Below are 19,238 nucleotides of genomic sequence, written 5' to 3'. Positions count from 1 at the left end.
TGCTCATATTTTTCAGTTACAACCTTCATTTGCACTTTGATTCTCATCACCACTCTATTTTGCATCTGGACGTGCTTTTGTACTTTAAAGAGCATTACATCCTTTTCTTGTATTTTTGCTTGCAATTACTTGTTTTTTTTTTTGCGATAGTTGGGCTAATTCTTGACTAGTGGATGACCTTGTTGTATTAGGGTCAATGCACAAATTTCTCCATCCATCCTTTCCTTGCTCCAATGTTTGGACTTCCATTTTTAACCTTTTATTTACAAGCTTCAACTTTTTAGACTCTCTTTTTAGGCCAATAGAGGATTTGCCTAGGCTTTCCATGGATGTAATTGAGATTTTTTTTGTTAAAAAATATTTCATGGTAATTATTCCTTATGATGATGTGAATGCATGATAAAAGAAAAGAGTTAGTAAAAATATAAATACAAAGACCAGCATACAGGATTTGTAAAAAAGAAGAAACAAAAAGATAATAGACATCCAACCATATAACCTATTTAGGATTTTCTAACACAAGGAGAGGCATTGTTCTACCTATGGTTAGGCTTTTAAAGTTAACTACATATGGTGTAGATAAATTCTAAAAGGTTTCCAAATTGTTTGTTATATCATTGTTCATTACAGACTAGTAAGACACCCTGATCCTTGCCTATCATAGGCTTCAAGCGAAAAGGGTTCAATTTGAGTAGAAGTGTTTCGCAAACCCATGTGGATATATAAAATCTCACGAGGGCATAGGTGCTTTCTCCCTTCTAAAGGTAAAGCTCGAGTAGAGAGCTTTATGTTATATACGTGCAAATGAATAACATATATATACAATAAATAAATAAATAAATAAATAAGCAAGTATAAATAGAAGTAAATAGGAAAAAGAGAAAATAATCCCAAATTTATTAAGCAAGGCTTAGATAATTAGGAATTATTTACTGGTTTGACTTTTGACATCCCTAGTGGAGTCGCCAAACTATCATAACATATAAATCTGTTGACCTACTATTAGACATGAATTCAAGGGAGTCGCTACCAATCTTTTTTATTTAGGTGTGATTGACCATTTGATCAAATCTGATCCATGAAACTAGATTTTAGGTTCGGGAGTGCAGTTATACATGAAAAAAGTTATAGCACCCTCACAACGCCCATCTCAATGATGGTACCAGTTTGATTCCAGATTATCTAAGCCTTAAAAATGTTTATGTGTTACCAAAATATTTAGTATTGAGAATTAATCTTAAAATTGTCCAAATAGTTTGGTAGCAGTTTAAGATAATTCTCTCACCTCATGAGTATACATAGAGATAGTATCCTACCCTAAAGAGATTCCGTTGTTGGATTTATTAAGGTTTTTTTTATTTGGAAAAAATCAATAAAATCTTCTAATAGTTTGGTAAGACTTACTTTGAAGCAGATCTCCTAATAGTTTGGTAAGATTTTATTCAAAAACATTTGTAAAAATTTTTAAAAATTTTATTAAGTTGCCCAATAGCTTGGTAAGACTTAATTTAGAAAGAAATCCTCCAATCATTTAAAGGATTCAAACATTTTTCCTTTTTTATTTTGAGAAAAATAATCCCTAATAATTTGGTGATATTTAATTTGGAAAGCCATATTTCAATAGTTTAGAAGATAAAAATTTTTTTTTTAATTTTTTTTAAATTTTTTAGAAAAAAATTATTTATGAAAATTTTCAATAGTTTGGTGAATTCCATAAATTTATTTGAAAAGATTTTTTTTTACTTATTTGAAAAAAAAATTATATTTTTTTTGTTTTGTTTTTTTTTATAAAAATGGAATTTTGTAAAATGCTTAATAATAAATAGCTTAGTAAAAATAAATAAATAATAAAAGTTAGAAAAATAAAAAACTGAAAATAAAAAAAAATAAAATCAAAAAATAAAAATAAAATGAAAAAAAAACCTTCGATCGGATCGGGTCAGTACGCGGGTCGGCACGTAGATCCCAGTCAGGTTACGTGCGAACTAGGCTTGGCAAAACGGTGTCATTTTGGCACTATATAAAAGCTAATCCCTTTTGTTTTTATTCAGAACTACCCGGCTCTCTCTCTCTCTAGCTTTCGTTTTCTTTGTTTTCTCTCTAGAAAACCAAGAAGCCTAAAAAACATTCAACCAAAAACTGAGAAAACCCACCAATTTCTAGAAAAGTTACTGGAAAGTTCAACCGAAATTGGAAAAACCATCAATTTATGAAAAATTTGTCAGAATCCCACCGAAAAATTCAACCTTCGTTGGAAAATTTCACCGAAAATTTTAAAAATTCATCATAAATTTCAGATTTTTTAGAAAAAATCCTATATTTTCCCAAATTTGCCCAGATTCCTCCAAGAACTCTCTAGAACCTCAATCCTACCTCCAGAAACCTAAATCCAAAGCCAGAAACTTCAAATTGAACCTAGAAAAAAAATTAAAATTCCAAAAATTCTTTACTGTAAAAAATTTTTCAGAATGACAACTCTCCCTAAAAATCAACCATTTCCTTTTAAAATCAACTATCTCCTTAAAAAATCAACTGTGTGTCCTCTAAAATTTTCTAGTTCAATTTATAAGCAATCCTCAATCAATTTAAGGATCAAGCAAAATTCAATCTCAGGATTTAAGCTTAGATTGGTTCTGTTCGAGCATGATTTCTGGCTAATTCCTTGCTGATTTATCTGGATTAAATCTAAAAATGAATTAAAACCTCTGACTGCGTGAATTCAATTCCAAATTTTAGTTTTTTTAGGTTCAAACACATATTATGCAAAAATAATAATAATAATAATAATAATAATAATAATAATAATAATAAAATAGTGATAATAGTAGTAATAATATAATATATTAATATACTATACTATGATAATAAGATAATATAATATAATAATAATACTAAAATAATATACTATGCCATACTATAATACAATATTGGTAGTAAAAGTCGACCCCAATCAACCCCAATCTACAATCTTCTAAATTTAAAAGAGATTTGATGTATATAAATTCAAATATTTCAATGCATAATTATGTAAATATGATATGTAGAAACATACCAAGGCCTACAAATAAATTCGAACTAATATTTTTATCTAGTTCTATTAGCATTGTATGCTATTATCGTATACCAAAGTACATGAGCATCATACACTCTCGATCCCAAGCAATCATATAATCAAGCTTTAATCATTTTATCAATAGTGATGGAAAAAATAAACTGTTCATATAGAAAGAGTTTAGAAATATTACGAGAATGAGAAATGAAAATTTTCAAAAGAAAAACTAAAATTTTGTAGCTCAACCATGAGAGAATGTCTAAAAGCAAAAAGCAAAGAATACAAAGCTAATAACAATTTCTAAATAAGGTTTACTTGAATATTTTCTTAATAATAAGGGCAAGAAATGCTATTTTAGGAAAGGTGAGGTAGGTGATTGGGTCGATTACCTAACTCCTTCCATGGTAGAACGTTTGGAAAAGATCAGTGGAGAAAATTTGAAGGATCTGGAGTTTCCAAGCATCCACAGGACTGAGGAGTTCATCCTGATCATTAGATGCCAATATGCCTCGTCTTCAAAATAAATGAATAGGTATATGAGCGAAAGCAGGTCGAAACTTTCCTGTGGGCAGTCCAATATTTAAGAATCTGTAATTCTATGTGCTTGCTAAAGTTTGTGTGGCTGGCAAATTAGGAATAAATACGTTGTGCTTACTTTATATCACGACAATGACACATGCATTTCACTTTTTATCAATTTTTGTTTAATTACTCTCTAGATTCAACCATAATATCTGCCCGGGTACTTTGAAATTTTATGTTTGATCTGGTCAACTTGTATTGGTATTTGAGTAGTATTCTTCAATTATTAATTATTTTTAGGTAATTCGGCTTATTTCGCATTGGCCAATACGTTGTTGAGCCCAATTCATTTGCAATTCAATTTTCAAAAGCCCAATATTAATTTGTGTAAAATCACATGTGATAGTAAATGAATAATTGATATTGTTTGACATATCGTTGAAATGTAATATTCAGAGTTCAAATTGTCTTTATTTATTACAAGTAAGGATTTTTTTTTTTTGGGAATTATAAAAAAGAATTGGGATAATCTAAAAATTACTTTTACTGGATATAGATTTTTTAAAATAATCAATTTAAATAAATCATCAAAATAAAATGTTAATTGTAATAAAGTTGTATTTAGTTTATATATGTTTAAGTTATAAAAATTTTATGTTGTTTTACGGAAAATTAAATTATTTTCAATAAATAAAAATTAAACTATTATCAATAAATATAAAAATAAATAAAAGTAATAAATAGATGATTGTTTGATAAATCTTTTTAAATGTAATTTTTTAAGGCAAATCGAAAATGTTTTAATTTTTTTTTTAATTATTGCAAGTAAAAATATTTTTAGATTTTACTAAAGAGTTGACATAATTTAAAATTATTTTTATTAAATAAAGATTTTTTAAAATAATTAAAATAAATAAATAAATAAATAGTAAAATAATAATAACAAACAAATATTAATTAAAATCTTTCGAGCATGAATTTTAAGGAAAGTGAAAAGAGTCTTCTTTTTTTTTAATTATTACCAAATAAAAATATTTTTAGATTTTGTCAAAAAGTTGGGATACTATAGAATTATTTTTCCTAAATAAATATTTTTCTTAAATAATTAAAAGGAAATTTTAAATAATATTAAATGATTATTTGATTAAATCTTTTGAAATGTAATTTCTAAGGAGAATAGGAAGAGTCCTTTTTTTCTTTACTATTGCCAAATAAGAATGATTTTTTGGATTTCACTTGCTATCATCCTGAAATTAATTTTGCAAATAAAGATTTTTTCAAATTATTTCAAAAATTAAATAACTATAATAAGTTATAAAAATAATATAGGTGTGATTAATTTGATGTATTTATGTTATTTTGCTGAATTTGTGAATAAAAATATCTCATGATGAAAATTTTAAGAATTTTGTGAATAGTTAAACTTCTCAAAGTTTTCTAAATGAAAATATTTTTTATAAATTTCACTAAAGTGTTAAAGAATTTATAAAATGTTTAAATAATAAATTTTTTGAAAATAAAATAAATAAATAATATTTTTATGAACAAAATTTTTTAAAGAATTAATTTTAAACATTAAAAAATAGTCATATCATAAAAAAAAATGATAATACATGTTTAATTAGTACTATTTTTTAGACAAGCAGTATGAGAATGTTAATACCTTTCACATGTTTGATTTTGTAAATCAAAAATGTCTTTTGATAAATCTTAATTAATTTTAAAGTTTAATTGAAAAGATAATTAATTTTATGTAACCAATCACACATTAATAAAAAAATTGGTAACAATTTTATTTTTTTAAGTTTAACGATTATGAACCAAAATTCATTACGAAACATATGATAAGAAATTTATTGCATTTTAAAATTAGAATGGGAAAACTACATTAATAGAAATATTAGTGATAAATTTGAACCTCTCACACCAATAGAATGAAAATTTTGTACCTAATCGTGTTTTTTATTGAGACCAAAGAATCGAATACAACTATTTGAGTCAGGACATGCATTTTATCATAAAGCCAAATGGTCGAGTGAAACAACAACAAAGTATTGATCCAACAAACCTAGTTCTGCGAGAGTTACCGCAACAACTTGACATGTTATAACCGTAACCACAAAAGTTTATATTTTAATTTATAAATAAACAATATGTGAGTGATCCTTGGGTCATGTACACTAACACGAACACGTTGTAGCAAGCCATCCTTTTGGTACTTGGATAAGAGTGCTATAATTCTTCTGTGCATAACTAAAACAGACATAATGAAAAGGATCCTCTTTAAGAGGCCTCTTTTTGAGAAAATTGTATCAGACACATATCAATTGAGTGCCACTTTATAGCTAACAGATATAACACAATGCATTATGATTGATCTCCATGTATCACTAAAGCCTAGTTTTCCCATAATTGCTTCAATGAAATGCCGTTCCATATGATCCTATGTTTTACTCATGTCTAGTTTAATGGCACCCCATCCCTCCCAGCCCTTTTTCTACAATTTCAGAGTATGTAACAACTCATGTCCAATAAGGACATTATCAGTTAGAATTATCTTAGTTAAAAGTTACTTTGTAATAAATTTTTTACTATGATAATTTACTTCAGAATTTTTTGGATCTTATAAATATGTGGTTATGTTAGGGTTATGTGTGTGTTGTTTGGAGATTTATAAGACACCTTTATATAATGGAAGAGAGAATTGGGTGTAATGAGTTTTGGGTCTGTGAGATTACAAGAGAGATTGGTGAGATGGAAAAGGAATTAGAATTTTTTTTCATAAGCCAAATTTATTAAAGCAATTAAAAAGTTACGAAGCTAGCAATTAAAAGGTTAAGGAAAACACCATTAATAATAATCTAAGTTAGTAAATATCAATGATACACTCCAACGTACCAAATGATTCAGCATAGCTTCAAAAACTAATCATAAATCACTAATTGCCCAAATTACCATGTGACTCTTTTAGGGGGTATTTGGTTCATAAAATCATAGATTTAAAAAAAAAAAGTATGATTTTTGAAAAATTACGATACTCTGAGTTTTTTTTTTCATTTTCAAGACATTCTTTATTCAGATTTACTCGTTTAATTGAAGGGAATTCACATATATTAAATCCTAAATAATTATTATAATCTCTTTAATATAGGCAATGGCTGTTAACCATTTAAAAAATATAAAGATATCAAATACCCAAGAATAAGATTCCAAAAAAATTGTGTGAATTCTCCCAAACCAAATGCCTCTTTATTGTAATTTGAAAGTTTGTTAATGAATGTGTGATTTGTGTGGAATTTTGTTGTTTGTATTTGATTATTTGATGTCTCTTGCTTGATGGAGCATTTCATCTAATAACAGTATTAGAGACGGAAGAAATCATAACAAGAGGCATCAAGATTATATTCGGATCGATGGTTGATGATTATGATGTCGGTTGATTAAGATGAAAAAATATATATTATGTGACATCCATTGCAAGTGAAAATTTAAGAATTTTATGAAAATCAATATTTTAACAAAATTTAAGTCAAGATATAGATTATAAAAATTACTAATTAAAAACTCGAAATATTTGGTAATAAATTTATTTGAGACTTATAGAAATTAGGTAAATATTACTTGATAAATAAAAAGATTTAAGAGTTAAGAATTTCATATCTAGAAACAATTTAAAAATTCTAAAAAAAAAAAAGACATTTTTTGTGTGTAAGTTAAGAGGTTAATAAATGATAAGAGCAAAGTTTTATGGATAAAAATCTTATGGGATTCAAAGAGATTAAGAATGTCTATAAGAGTATGTTTATATATTTGATTTTGTATTATTTAATAGGACCAAAGAAAAATAAAAGTGTACATAAGTGTGAATATTGTGATTATTCGATGTTTAGGCTGAGATTAAATTGTTTGTTAGATTGATATTAAATGATTTTTTTGAAATTAAATATAAAAAATTTAATATAATTGTTATTTTTTTTATAATTAATAGATTCTGTTGTCATAGGATATAGATAAATTAAATATTAAATGTCCAATCAATTAAATTATTGTACTCACATATGATTTTACTTCCCAACATAAATTTAAGATTTTAACTAAATTATTGTATTTAATTAATTTTATCACATGTGGATTGATGGAGGCATGAAAATCACATAGATGTCGATAGGTAAAGTGTGAGTAAAATAGAATTTTTTAATTTTGGATTTTGAATTTTTATATTATATTTTTTTCATATTTATATCTAACAAATATTTTAAATTTATTTTTATTCTTATTTTTTTGAGCATTTAACGAGTATAAGTCATCCATATCCATAACTTAAAATAACAATAATAATAATAATAACTAAAATATTTTTAGTTTTTTTATTTTTATCTTGTATATTTTAAGTAATTTCTTATAAATATGTATTAATTTATATTTTTTAATAAAAATATATTAATTGTAATTAATCTTAAATAATAATTTAATTATTTAATAAAATATATATTAAATATATATAAATATATATAAGATACAGATACAAAACAAATATTATATTATCCAACCTCATTTTTATCCTCATATAAAAAAAAATCATATCTATCTTTATTTTTGTACTCACAATATAATATCTATATTTACCCTTATTAAAATAAAAAATTAAATTTTTTATTAAATATAGATAAAATTCATAACAATTGAGATAAAATTTATAACCACTGACTTATTTATCATAGGCAATCGATTGACCCTCTAGTTAAGAACAAGGCAATCGACTACTCTTACTAAGACAATCAACTACTCTTGCTAAAACAGTCGATTGCTCTTATAGTATGACAACTTTCATTAATTTTTTAAGTCTTGAATCAATCTTTTTTTACCATGGAGCATTACTTCAAGCTATTAAATAGCTTAAATTTGATTTCTCTTATAACGAAGCTTTTACTTAATCAAATTATTTTCATATTTTGAAAATATTTCTAATCGTAAGTAATTAAAATATTTAAAAATATATATGTATAAACTAATAAATTATTAGAAATATAGAGATAATATAGTGATTTTTTTTATCCCAAACGTATTTTTTTCACCCCAAAAACAACTCTTAAAGAGCTTTTTGCTTGGTGTTTGAAAACCAAACTTTTAAACAAAAAACCTACATTTTTATTGTTTAATATTGAAGCTAGGTCAAAAACAGAATTTGAATGCAAAAACTAATTTCAATAGTAATGCTAATGTAAGTGTACATTATAAACTGTGCCTAGTGATGGTCACAACTAATTCAGAAATGGCTAAAGCAATAAACTATGTTTGATTTTGTCTTGAAATGAAACAAGGGGACTTATAAGAGTTTTATGGAATATGAAAATACAAGCATTATTGTATAGTCTAAAATTACATGCAACATGCTCAAGTATAATTTAATTATTGAGGGACGTTTAATTTGAGGGAAATTAAGATTTTTTTGTCAAAATCTTATTTTTTATAATTTGATTATTTAGTTTAGTTTATGGAATGTGACTTCTAAGATTTTTTAAGATTCCTAATAGTATCATAAAAGTAAAAAGTAAAGGGAATAAAAAACTCTTCTCTTTTTAAGGTTTTTTTATATTCTAGAAGGAAAATAAAAAATTTACCTCATTTACTCTCACTTAATTCTATTTTCAAACTATATTATCCTTTCTAGTCTCATAAATTTACAAAGCAAATGTAATTGCTGATATTTATAATTTCAACAAATACTGTATTTTTAAGATAAAAGAATATAGTGGACGTAGAAACTATATTTTTGAAATTCTGATATTTTAATGAAGACTACATTTTTAAGATAAAAAAATGTGATGGATATTGAAACTATATTTTTTAAATTTTGAAATTTTAATAAAGACCACATTTTAAAGATAAAAAATGTAGTGGATGTTGAAATTATATTTTCAAAATGCTAAAATATAGTGGATGTCTTCGGGCATCACTAACCAAATAGCCATCCCTATACACCTTTATTTTGTTCCTTTGCCATCATATGTAATTTACTTCTTATCCAAATAAATGATATTCATTTCATCTTATTTATGCCCCGCTTTCAATATTTGCCTTTCCCTTTTTATGCTTTGCCATGAATAAAGGAAGTGTATAATTCGCATCTTATATTTTGAAATTGGAATAATGATTAATAATTGAGTAATATCATAAGAAATTGTGTATTACTTTAAGAGAATTGAAAGGGATGAGGGCCAAAGATGAAATCTTCAAAGAATGATAAAGTCATTAATTTTGAAAGCTTCTCTTTGGACGAAGATAAGTACTTATCCTGAGTAATGAAGAATAGTTTATACTCTCCTTATGATAAGTATATAGAGATAAGAATACAAAAAAATGTTGTTGGAACTTTAGTACCATAATTGAAGTTTCATTTGCATCCTAGATAGAGCATGCACTTGCATCGTTGCATTATTATTTATCACTTGTTTTGATCTTGGCTTAGTCTAGGTCATCTTTCTGATTCATAGTTTGATCCCGATCACTTGCTTTCAATCTCAGCAAGGTTTAGGTCATCTGTTTGACTCATGATTTAATCTCGGTCACTCAATTTTCAATCTCGACTCAGTCTAGATCATTTTTCTATCTCACGGTAAGATCTCGTCATTCATTTTCAACCTCAACTCAGTTTAGGTTAATTTTTTGAACTTGCGGTTCAATCTTGGTCATTTGATTTTGGTTGGGTCCAGATCATTTTTTTTACCAACGATTTAACCCAATTGTTCATTTTGATCTCGGCTCGGTTCATATCATTATTCTGACTAATGATTCAACCCTAGTTATTCGTTCTAATCTTAGTTCGGTCTAAATCATCATTTTGACTCACGATTTGATTTCAGTCACTCATTTTTGATCTCGACTCAATTCATATCATCTTTTTGACTTGTGGCTTAGTCCTGATTATTTTTTGCTACTGATTTGACTTTTTTTAGACCTAGATAGAATGGATGTCTAGGTCTTTGCATTTTTCCTATTTAACAAGGATGTGTGAAAAGGGGCAGCTGTAGACACCTATCAATGTCCAGGTCAAATGATTTATTATTATTATTATTATTATTATTATTAATCTGTGTTAACAAAAAAGAAAGGAAATTGAATATGTTTTTTAATTTAGAATTGAATTAATCAGACCACTTTGCAAAAACTTAGGTCTAAATCACATTGGATAGAATCCAATCCCAAGATTCAAGCTTGGATTGGTTTTGTTCGAGTTTTAAAACTTTATTAAGAACTGGTTGTCAATTGGACACAAAATCGTAGAGAAAAACAAGGTTGATTTTTTGGGAAAGATTTCTGGGTTTAAACCTTTTGGGTTTAAAATTTATGGGTTTTGAATTTATGGGTTTGAAGTTTTTGGGTTTAACATTTCTGGGATTCTGGGTTTGAAGTTTGTAGGTTTAAAGTTTGAATTTCTGGACTTGGATTGAATTTTTAGGAAATATTTGGAAAATTTTGGGAAAATCTAGAAAAATTAGGTTTTTTGTTTGAATGTTTGAATTTTTTGGTTGAATTTTTTAGCGGAGTTTAAATTTTTAGACTAGATTCTAGTGACATTTTCCAAAAATAACGAGTTACCCGGTTTTCAGTGGCTTGTTGTAGGGTTTTTTGAAGAAAAGATAGAATGAATTCTGGCTAGAGAGAGAGGGGACCAAAGGCTTCTGAAAAAAAGCTTATACCCACATCAAATGACGTCGTTTCATCCAGCATAAGATTCACATGAACTCGTTTAGGATCCGCATGCTGCCTGTGGAACAACCTGACCTGTTCGTAGGTTTTTTTTTTCTTTTTTATTTTCATTTTTTTATTTTATTTTTGCATTTTTCATATTTTAGTTTTATTATTTTTATTTTTATTTTATTTATCATTATTATTTACTAATTTTAAATTAAGTAATTTATTACTTTTTAAATACTTTTGTAAAATTACTTTTTATTATTTTATTTCTAAAAAATTTAAAAAAAAAACTCTCTTTTCAAATATATTCATGAATTCTACCAAATTATTAGAGGATTTTTCATGAATTTAAATTTTATGGATTTTACCAAATTATTGAAAAATAACATAAATGAATTTTCAAAAAAAAAAGTGTTAACAAAAATATTTTGTATTTTATCCTAACAAACTATTGAAGGATTGCATCTTAAGTTAAATCTTACCAAACTATTGAAAGATTTAATGAATTTTATCAAAAGTAAAATATTATAAATATTTTACAATAAAATCTCATCAAACTATTAAGAAATTTACATCAAAATAAATCCTTCCAAACTATTGGAGGATTTTATTAATTACTTTCTTGAGTTAAATCCATTAATAAATTCGATGACAGAGCCTCTTCAAGGTAAGACACTAGTCTCCATGAATACTCCTAAGATGAAAAAATTATCTTAAATTACTACCAAACTATTAGAATAATCTTAAGATTAATTTTTCAATAGTAAATATTTTGGTAAATTATAAACATGTTTAAGACTTGGATAATCTAAAATTAAATCGGTACCATATTTTAAACGGGCCCTATGAAGATGCTATAACATTCTTCACACGTAATGGTATTCCTAAACCTAAAATCTAGTTTCGTAGACTAGAATATACTATTTAAAGATACTTAAGACAATCTTTAGATTCCTCTTTAAGTAAGATAAAATCTGTCAGGTGGCCAATTACACCCTAACAAAAAATATTAGTAGTGACCCTTTTAAATGATATCTAATGGTAAGTCCATGAATCTATACGTTATGATAATAATAACAAAAACTAAAATTTTTTAGTGTTTTTTTATTTTTATTTTGTATATTTTAAGTAATTTTTTATAAATATATATTAATATATATTTTTTAATAAAAATATATTAATGTTAATTAATATAAAATAATAATTTATATTACTTTAATAAAAAATTTTATATACTAAATATATATAAACATATATGTAGGGTACAAATACGAAACAAGTGTTATATTATCCATTTTCATTTTCATCCTCATATAAAAAAAATAAAATCATATCTATCTTTATTTTTATACATACAATATAATATCTATCTCTACCCTTATTAAAATAAAAAATTAAATTTTTTATTAAATATAGATAAAATTCAAAACAATTTACTTATTTATCATAAGCAATCGATTGGTCCTCTAGTTAAGAACAAGGCAATTGATTGCTCTTGCTAAGACAATCAACTACTCTTGATAAAACAATCAACTACTTCTATAATATGTTAACTTTCATTGATCTTTTAAGTTTTGAATCAATCCTTTTTTACCATGGAACATTACTTCAAGCTATTAAATAGCTTAAATTTGATTTCTCTTATAACTAAGTTTTTACTTAATCAAATTATGATCATATTTTGAATATTTCTAATCGTGAGTAATTAAAATATTTAAAAAATAAATGTATAAAATAATAAATTATTAGAAATATAGGGATAATATAGTGATTTTTTTATCCCATACACATTTTTTCACCCTAAAAACAACTCTTAAAGAGCTTTTTGCTTCGTGTTTTAAAACCAAACTTTTAAACTAAAAAACTAAATTTTTTATTGTTTAATATTGAAGTTAGGTCAAAAACAAAATTTGAATGCAAAAACTAATTTCAATAGTAATGCTAATGTAGGTCTAAATAATAAACTGTGCCTAGTGATGGTCACAACTAATTTAGAAATGATTAAAGCAATAAACCGTGTTTGATTTTATCTTGAAATGAAACAAGGGGACTTATAAGAGTTTAATGGAATAAGAAAATACAACCATTATTATATAGTCTAAATTTATATGTAACATGCTCAAGTATAATTTAATTATTGAGGGATGTTTAATTCAAGGGAAAGTAAGATTTTTTGTTGAAATCTTATTTTTCATAATTTAATTATTTAGTTTAGTTTTACGAAATGTGACTCCTAAGATTTTTTTAAGATTCTTAATAATATCAAAAAAGTGAAAAATAAGGGGAATCAAAAACTCTTATCTTTTTTAGGTGTTTTTAGATTCCGAAAAGAAAATAAAAATTTTACCTCATTTACCCTCACTTAATTCTATTTTCAAACTATATTATCCTTTCTAGTCTCCTAAATTTACAAAGCAAATGTAATTGCTGATATTTATAATTTCAACAAGTGCTGCATTTTTAAGATAAAAAATATAGTGGATGTTGAAACTATATTTTTGAAATTTTGATATTTTAATAAAGATTGCATTTTTAAGATAAAAAATGTAATGAATAATGAAACTATATTTTTTAAATTCTGAAATTTTAATAAAGATCACATTTCTAAGATAAAAAACGTAATGGATGTTAAAACTATATTTTTTAAAGGATAAAATTTTAACAAAGATTACGTTTTTAAGATAATAAATGTAATAAATGTTGAAGCTTTATTTTTAAAATTATGAAATTTTAACAAAATTATGCTTTTAAGATAAAAATATAGTGAAAGTTGAAACTATTTTCAACATTTTGAAATTTTAATAAAGATAATGCTTTTAAAATAAAAAAAAAAAAACATAGTAGATATTGCTACTCGTAACAAAATTAAAATATAACGTAAAATTTCTTTACTAAATATTATTACTTATAAAATTTAAGATCAATTTGCATATTTTCTTTGTGTAGAAACAATTAACGTAAGAATAGTAATTAGGATTGTAAGATTATATTATTTTAAATATGAAAAATATTTTCAAACTTCTTTAATTTCAACAAAAATAATATGTTATTCATGTGTAACTTATTATGAATGCTACGTTTTATTTAAATGTCATCAAGAATAATTTGGTAAAAAATTTTATTAGGTAATCTCATTTTCTTCTAAATCAAGTACAAAAATCTTATATTTTTTAGGTTAATAAAACTCAAAAATTACATATTCTCTTTCAATATCATTTCCTCTTGAATCACTTTCCTTCTTGATCTTAAAATCTATAAATCTTATGCCCCTTTGGTGTATGTATTTCTCGAATAAAAAATTGGATTCGAATCTCTTTCTTTGCAAATTAAAATATATATGTATACCAAAAAAAAAAGGTATTGCTCTACAAAGTGATATTAATTTTATTATATATAAAAGCAAAGCACGCATATTGAGTTTTTTTTAGGACATTTGGTGGCCTATTGGCATTGAAACTTTAATTAGTTGCTCCATAGGAGGGAGTTTTCAAGGACCCATCAAAATTTAAAAGCAGATTACGACAATGTAAAGTTTTATTATGTTCCAAAAGCATATATGAAATTTGATATTTTATCTTTCAGTTCTTGATTTAATGATAAAAGAATCTTAAATAAGACATGAAGTTCGGGTTCCAACCAAATTATTCCCTCTTCATTTTAAAATTTTGTAGATAAAAAAATAATTTTTTATCTTGAAATTTTCAACTTCAAAGTTCTAGATGAATGAGATTTATAAGAAAAATAAGTTTTTTTTTTCTTAAAGCCCCATTTAAAAAGTTGAAAGTGCTTAATGGATTGCCATAAACTCAGCTCAATTAGAATAGACATTTTTGTTGTCGAAATGATGCCCCAAGTAACCAGTTAGTTTCATAGAAGACATAATCGTGTCGGTAGGACCACCAAGTAAAGCCTTGTTTGATATGATGAATAAAAAATGAAAAGATATAAAATTGAAAAGAAAAAAAATAAAAGGATGAAAAATAGTTTTATCATTGATGTATTTGCAGAAAAAAATTAAAAAATTAAAAAATATATAAATTTTGTTCATAAAATTAAAAAATAAAAAATAAATTAAATCATAAAGTATAGAATTTTTAAATCTAATCATTAAAGTTTAAATCCTAATAATATCAAATATAAAAAAATTTTAAAAAATAAAAATTATATTGCTTTGTCATATATCTTTTGTAACTTTAAGATGAAAAGGTAAAATTTAAATATAATGAATAATTTTGAAAATATATAAAAACTTAGCACTTTAAAGCAGTGATATAGTTTTGGAGAATCAAAGTTGTGTTAATAATTTATATATATATATATATATAAATTTTTAACACAACTTGTAAAGTTGTATATTTATGTAATTTTATTGATTGATCTTGGATTTAGATAATTAAAATTTTAAAAATTTCATTGCTTTAACTCTATATGATGATGCATAATTTTTTTTCAATTAGTATCAAAGCCTTTAAATATAGATTATACAAATTAAAAGTTTGTTTGATTGTTTATAATATCAAAACTATTTTAATTGCAATTTATTGTTGTTATGTAGATGTTAGAAAATTAATTTTTCATGTATTGTTTTGATTGGATTCTTTTCAAATATCAAAGCATGATGTTTTAGGATGATTATTTGAATTTTATGGTTTATAAATATCGTTTGCATGCTCAAATAATTTTTTTTTGTCCGTATCAAGAAAATTATGTTATAGTGTTATTACGAAAATTATTTCTCACTCTATGGATATTATTTGGCTACGAAAATTTAAAATTTTATTCAATTTTAATGTTTTTTCTAACTATTTTTGTAAAACTTAAATGCCTAAATCTCAATTAACTTTTTTTTTTCTTGTGAAACCCACATGAGAAACGCATAAAAAACCAATGAAAACAAGATCAATTGGGAAAATTCTTAGATCAATAAAACTCATACTCAACTCGATTATATTTTCTTCATATTCAGCATTCTAAATTAACATTTTATGAAATTAAATACTCTTGTTTAACTTCACAACACATGAGAAACATGATTCAAGAATTAATTTCCAATGAAGTATATAAAATGCCAATGTTTCAATCAAATCTTAAAGTTAAACTAAAACTTGAACCCAAATCTTTCAACCCCAATTTCTTGATCCATAGGTCGAATTAAGAAACGATTTATATATGGTTTTAATCCTCTTACAAGGAAGAACAAAAGCCCCAAATTAATTTTAAAAAAATCGAAAATAGGATTATGGCAACCATAAATTTTCGCCCCAAACAAACAAATAAGCAAAAATAAATTTTGAAACATGATTTTAAGGTCCTAATATCATATAACAATGCTTTGATATCACATGTAAGAAATTACCCAAGACTATTATGTGACAATCAGGACACCATAAACATATAAAGAGAATAAATATACCTATTTGGGTAGTCATATCCATATGTGGAAGCAAAACAGTTTTTGGATGGCTAGGTCTTTCTTTTCACTCTTTTCTTACTTGTGGCTCTCAATGGGTAATAACTGCAATTGATGGAAATAAAAAGGAAACCTTAGCTTGCTATTATTAAAACACTAGGAGCCTCCTCATCAAAAGGCTTATTGGGTAAAAAATTTATACAAGTGCTAAATCACACTTAGTATGACGGGTAAAACCCATACATAAACAATCACTTTAAATTATTTGGGCTTCCAAGCTTGTCTTCAATTAGAACTAAACTTTTCAGCTAGTTTCATTAAATTATTAAAATCACAAATTAATAGTAGTTCATTTACAAAAAATTAACATTTGTTACATGCATTCTTTTTCTTTTCTTTTTCATACCCTTTCTTTTAATAAACACTTTACCTTTGGTTACATTTTTTGCCTTTCTTTTTCTTTTTGGTACATGACTTATTTCCATCAATTAAGCACTTTAAATTGATTATATTCCTTTTTTTTTTTGTACACATTCTTTTTCTTTTTTATTTTACCGTAAGCATTTTATATTTGGTGAGCTTTGGTATGAGGTTTGAGATAGAGAAATATACAAAGCCAGTGGCTATCAGATAAGTCTGACAAATCGCTTTGATGGAACACTCCAAAACTAGCCCTTCGCCTTCAGACCAAGAAATTGAGGAATTACTTCTTTCCCTGCCGAAAGAGCAAGGATGGTTACCTGGTGGCCTATTTCTCTACAACGGCTGTTGGTATCCATCCAAGATTCTTCGTAACATTATCACCTTTCAACGACATTTCCAAGCTCAAGATCATGATATTATCCTTGCCTCTAGGCCAAAATCAGGCACAACTTGGCTTAAGGCCCTGATATTCTCCATTGTCAATCGTTCTCGTTGCACAAATTATTCAACCAGTCCATTGCTTACTACAAATCCTCACGAACTCGTACCCTTTCTCGAGTTCACTCTCTATGACAAAAAAGAACTTCCTGACCTTTCTTCTATTGAATCTCCAAGGCTCTTTTCAACTCACATTCCATATGCATCTTTACCTGTATCGATTAAGGGATGTAATAACACCCGAATTGTTTACATTTGCCGAAATCCTTTTGATGTTGTGGTTTCCTCTTGGCACTTTGCAGCTCGAGGTCGGAATAGCTTGGAAAGGTCAATGGAGGACTTTGTTAATAGCTTCTGCAAAGGTATAGAAGGGTTCGGATCGTTTTGGGACCATGTGTTAGGGTACTGGAAAGAGAGCCTGGAGAATCCAAGCAAAGTTTTGTTTTTGAAGTATGAGGACTTGAAGGAAGACACTGATTCCCACTTGAAAAGGTTGGCAGAGTTCACAGGGTTTCCATTTTCAATGGAGGAAGAGAAAGAAGGCGTGATTGAAGAAATTTCTAAACAATGTAGTTTGAGCAGCTTGAAAGATTTGGAGGTGAACCAAACAGGCAAATTCATGCCAAATTTTGACAATAAATGCTATTTTAGGAAAGGTGAGGTAGGTGATTGGGTCAATCACCTAACTCCTTCCATGGTAGAACGTTTGGAAAAGATCATTGGAGAAAAATTTGAAGGATCTGGCTTGAGTTTCCAAGCATCCACAGGACTGAGGAGTTCATCCTGATCATTAGATGACAATATGCCTTGTCTTCAAAATAGATGAATGGGTATATGAGGGAAAGTAGGTCGAAACTTTCCTGTGGGCTGTGCAATATTTAAGAATCTGTAATTCTATGTGCTTGCTAAAGTTTTTGTGGTTGCCAAATTAGGAATAAATACTTTGTGCTTACTTTATATCACGACAATGACACATGCATTTCACTTTTTATCAATTTTTGTTTAATTACTCTCTAGATTCAACCATAATATCTGTCCGGGTACTTTGAAATTTTATTTTTGATCTGGTCAACTTGTATTGGTATTTGACTACCATTCTTTAATTGTTAATTATTTTTAGGTAATTCGGCTTATTTCGCATGGACCAATATGTTGTTGAGCCCAATTCATTTTTGCGATCCAATTTTCAAGAGAGTCCAATGTTACTTTGTGTAAAATCACATGTGATAATAAATAATTGATTGTTTGACAAATCAATTGAAATGTAATATTCAGAGTTCAAATTGTCTTTATTTATTACGAGGATTTTTTTTTTTTTGGATTTATCAAAAAATTATTTTTACTGGATATAGATTTTTTAAAATAATCAATTTAAATAAATCATCAAAATAAAATGTTAATTGTAAGAAAGTTGTATTTAGTTTATATATGTTTTAGTCATAAAAAATTTATGTTGTTTTATGGAAAATTAAATTAGTATCAATAAATATAAAAATAAATACAAATTAAACTATTATCAATAAATATAAAAATAAATACAAGTAATAAATAGATGATTGTTTGATAAATCTTTTGAAATGTAATTTTTAAGGAAAATTGAAAATGTTTAATTTTTTTAATTATTGCAAGTAAAAATATTTTTAGATTTTACTAAAGAGTTGACATAATTTAAAATTATTTTTATTAAATAAAGAT

General features: G+C 25.8%; 1 protein-coding gene across 1 annotated transcript; it reads left to right on the top strand.

Moving 5' to 3' along the window:
* Nucleotides 1-16,844: 16,844 nt before the first annotated feature.
* Nucleotides 16,845-18,500, top strand: LOC111309933 (cytosolic sulfotransferase 15-like). The gene has a single exon (XM_022908957.2). The coding sequence runs from the start codon at nt 17,335-17,337 to the stop codon at nt 18,328-18,330; it is 996 nt and encodes a 331-aa protein (XP_022764692.2). The 5' UTR covers nt 16,845-17,334; the 3' UTR covers nt 18,331-18,500.
* Nucleotides 18,501-19,238: the final 738 nt, after the last annotated feature.

The sequence above is a fragment of the Durio zibethinus genome, chromosome 19 (genome assembly GCF_047325235.1).
Source record: "Durio zibethinus cultivar Kanyao isolate XHJ-2024 chromosome 19, ASM4732523v1, whole genome shotgun sequence".
NCBI classification, from domain to species: Eukaryota; Viridiplantae; Streptophyta; class Magnoliopsida; order Malvales; family Malvaceae; genus Durio; species Durio zibethinus.
The sequence above is the reverse complement of the archived record's forward strand: the minus strand, read 5'-3'. Positions and strand labels throughout refer to the sequence as shown.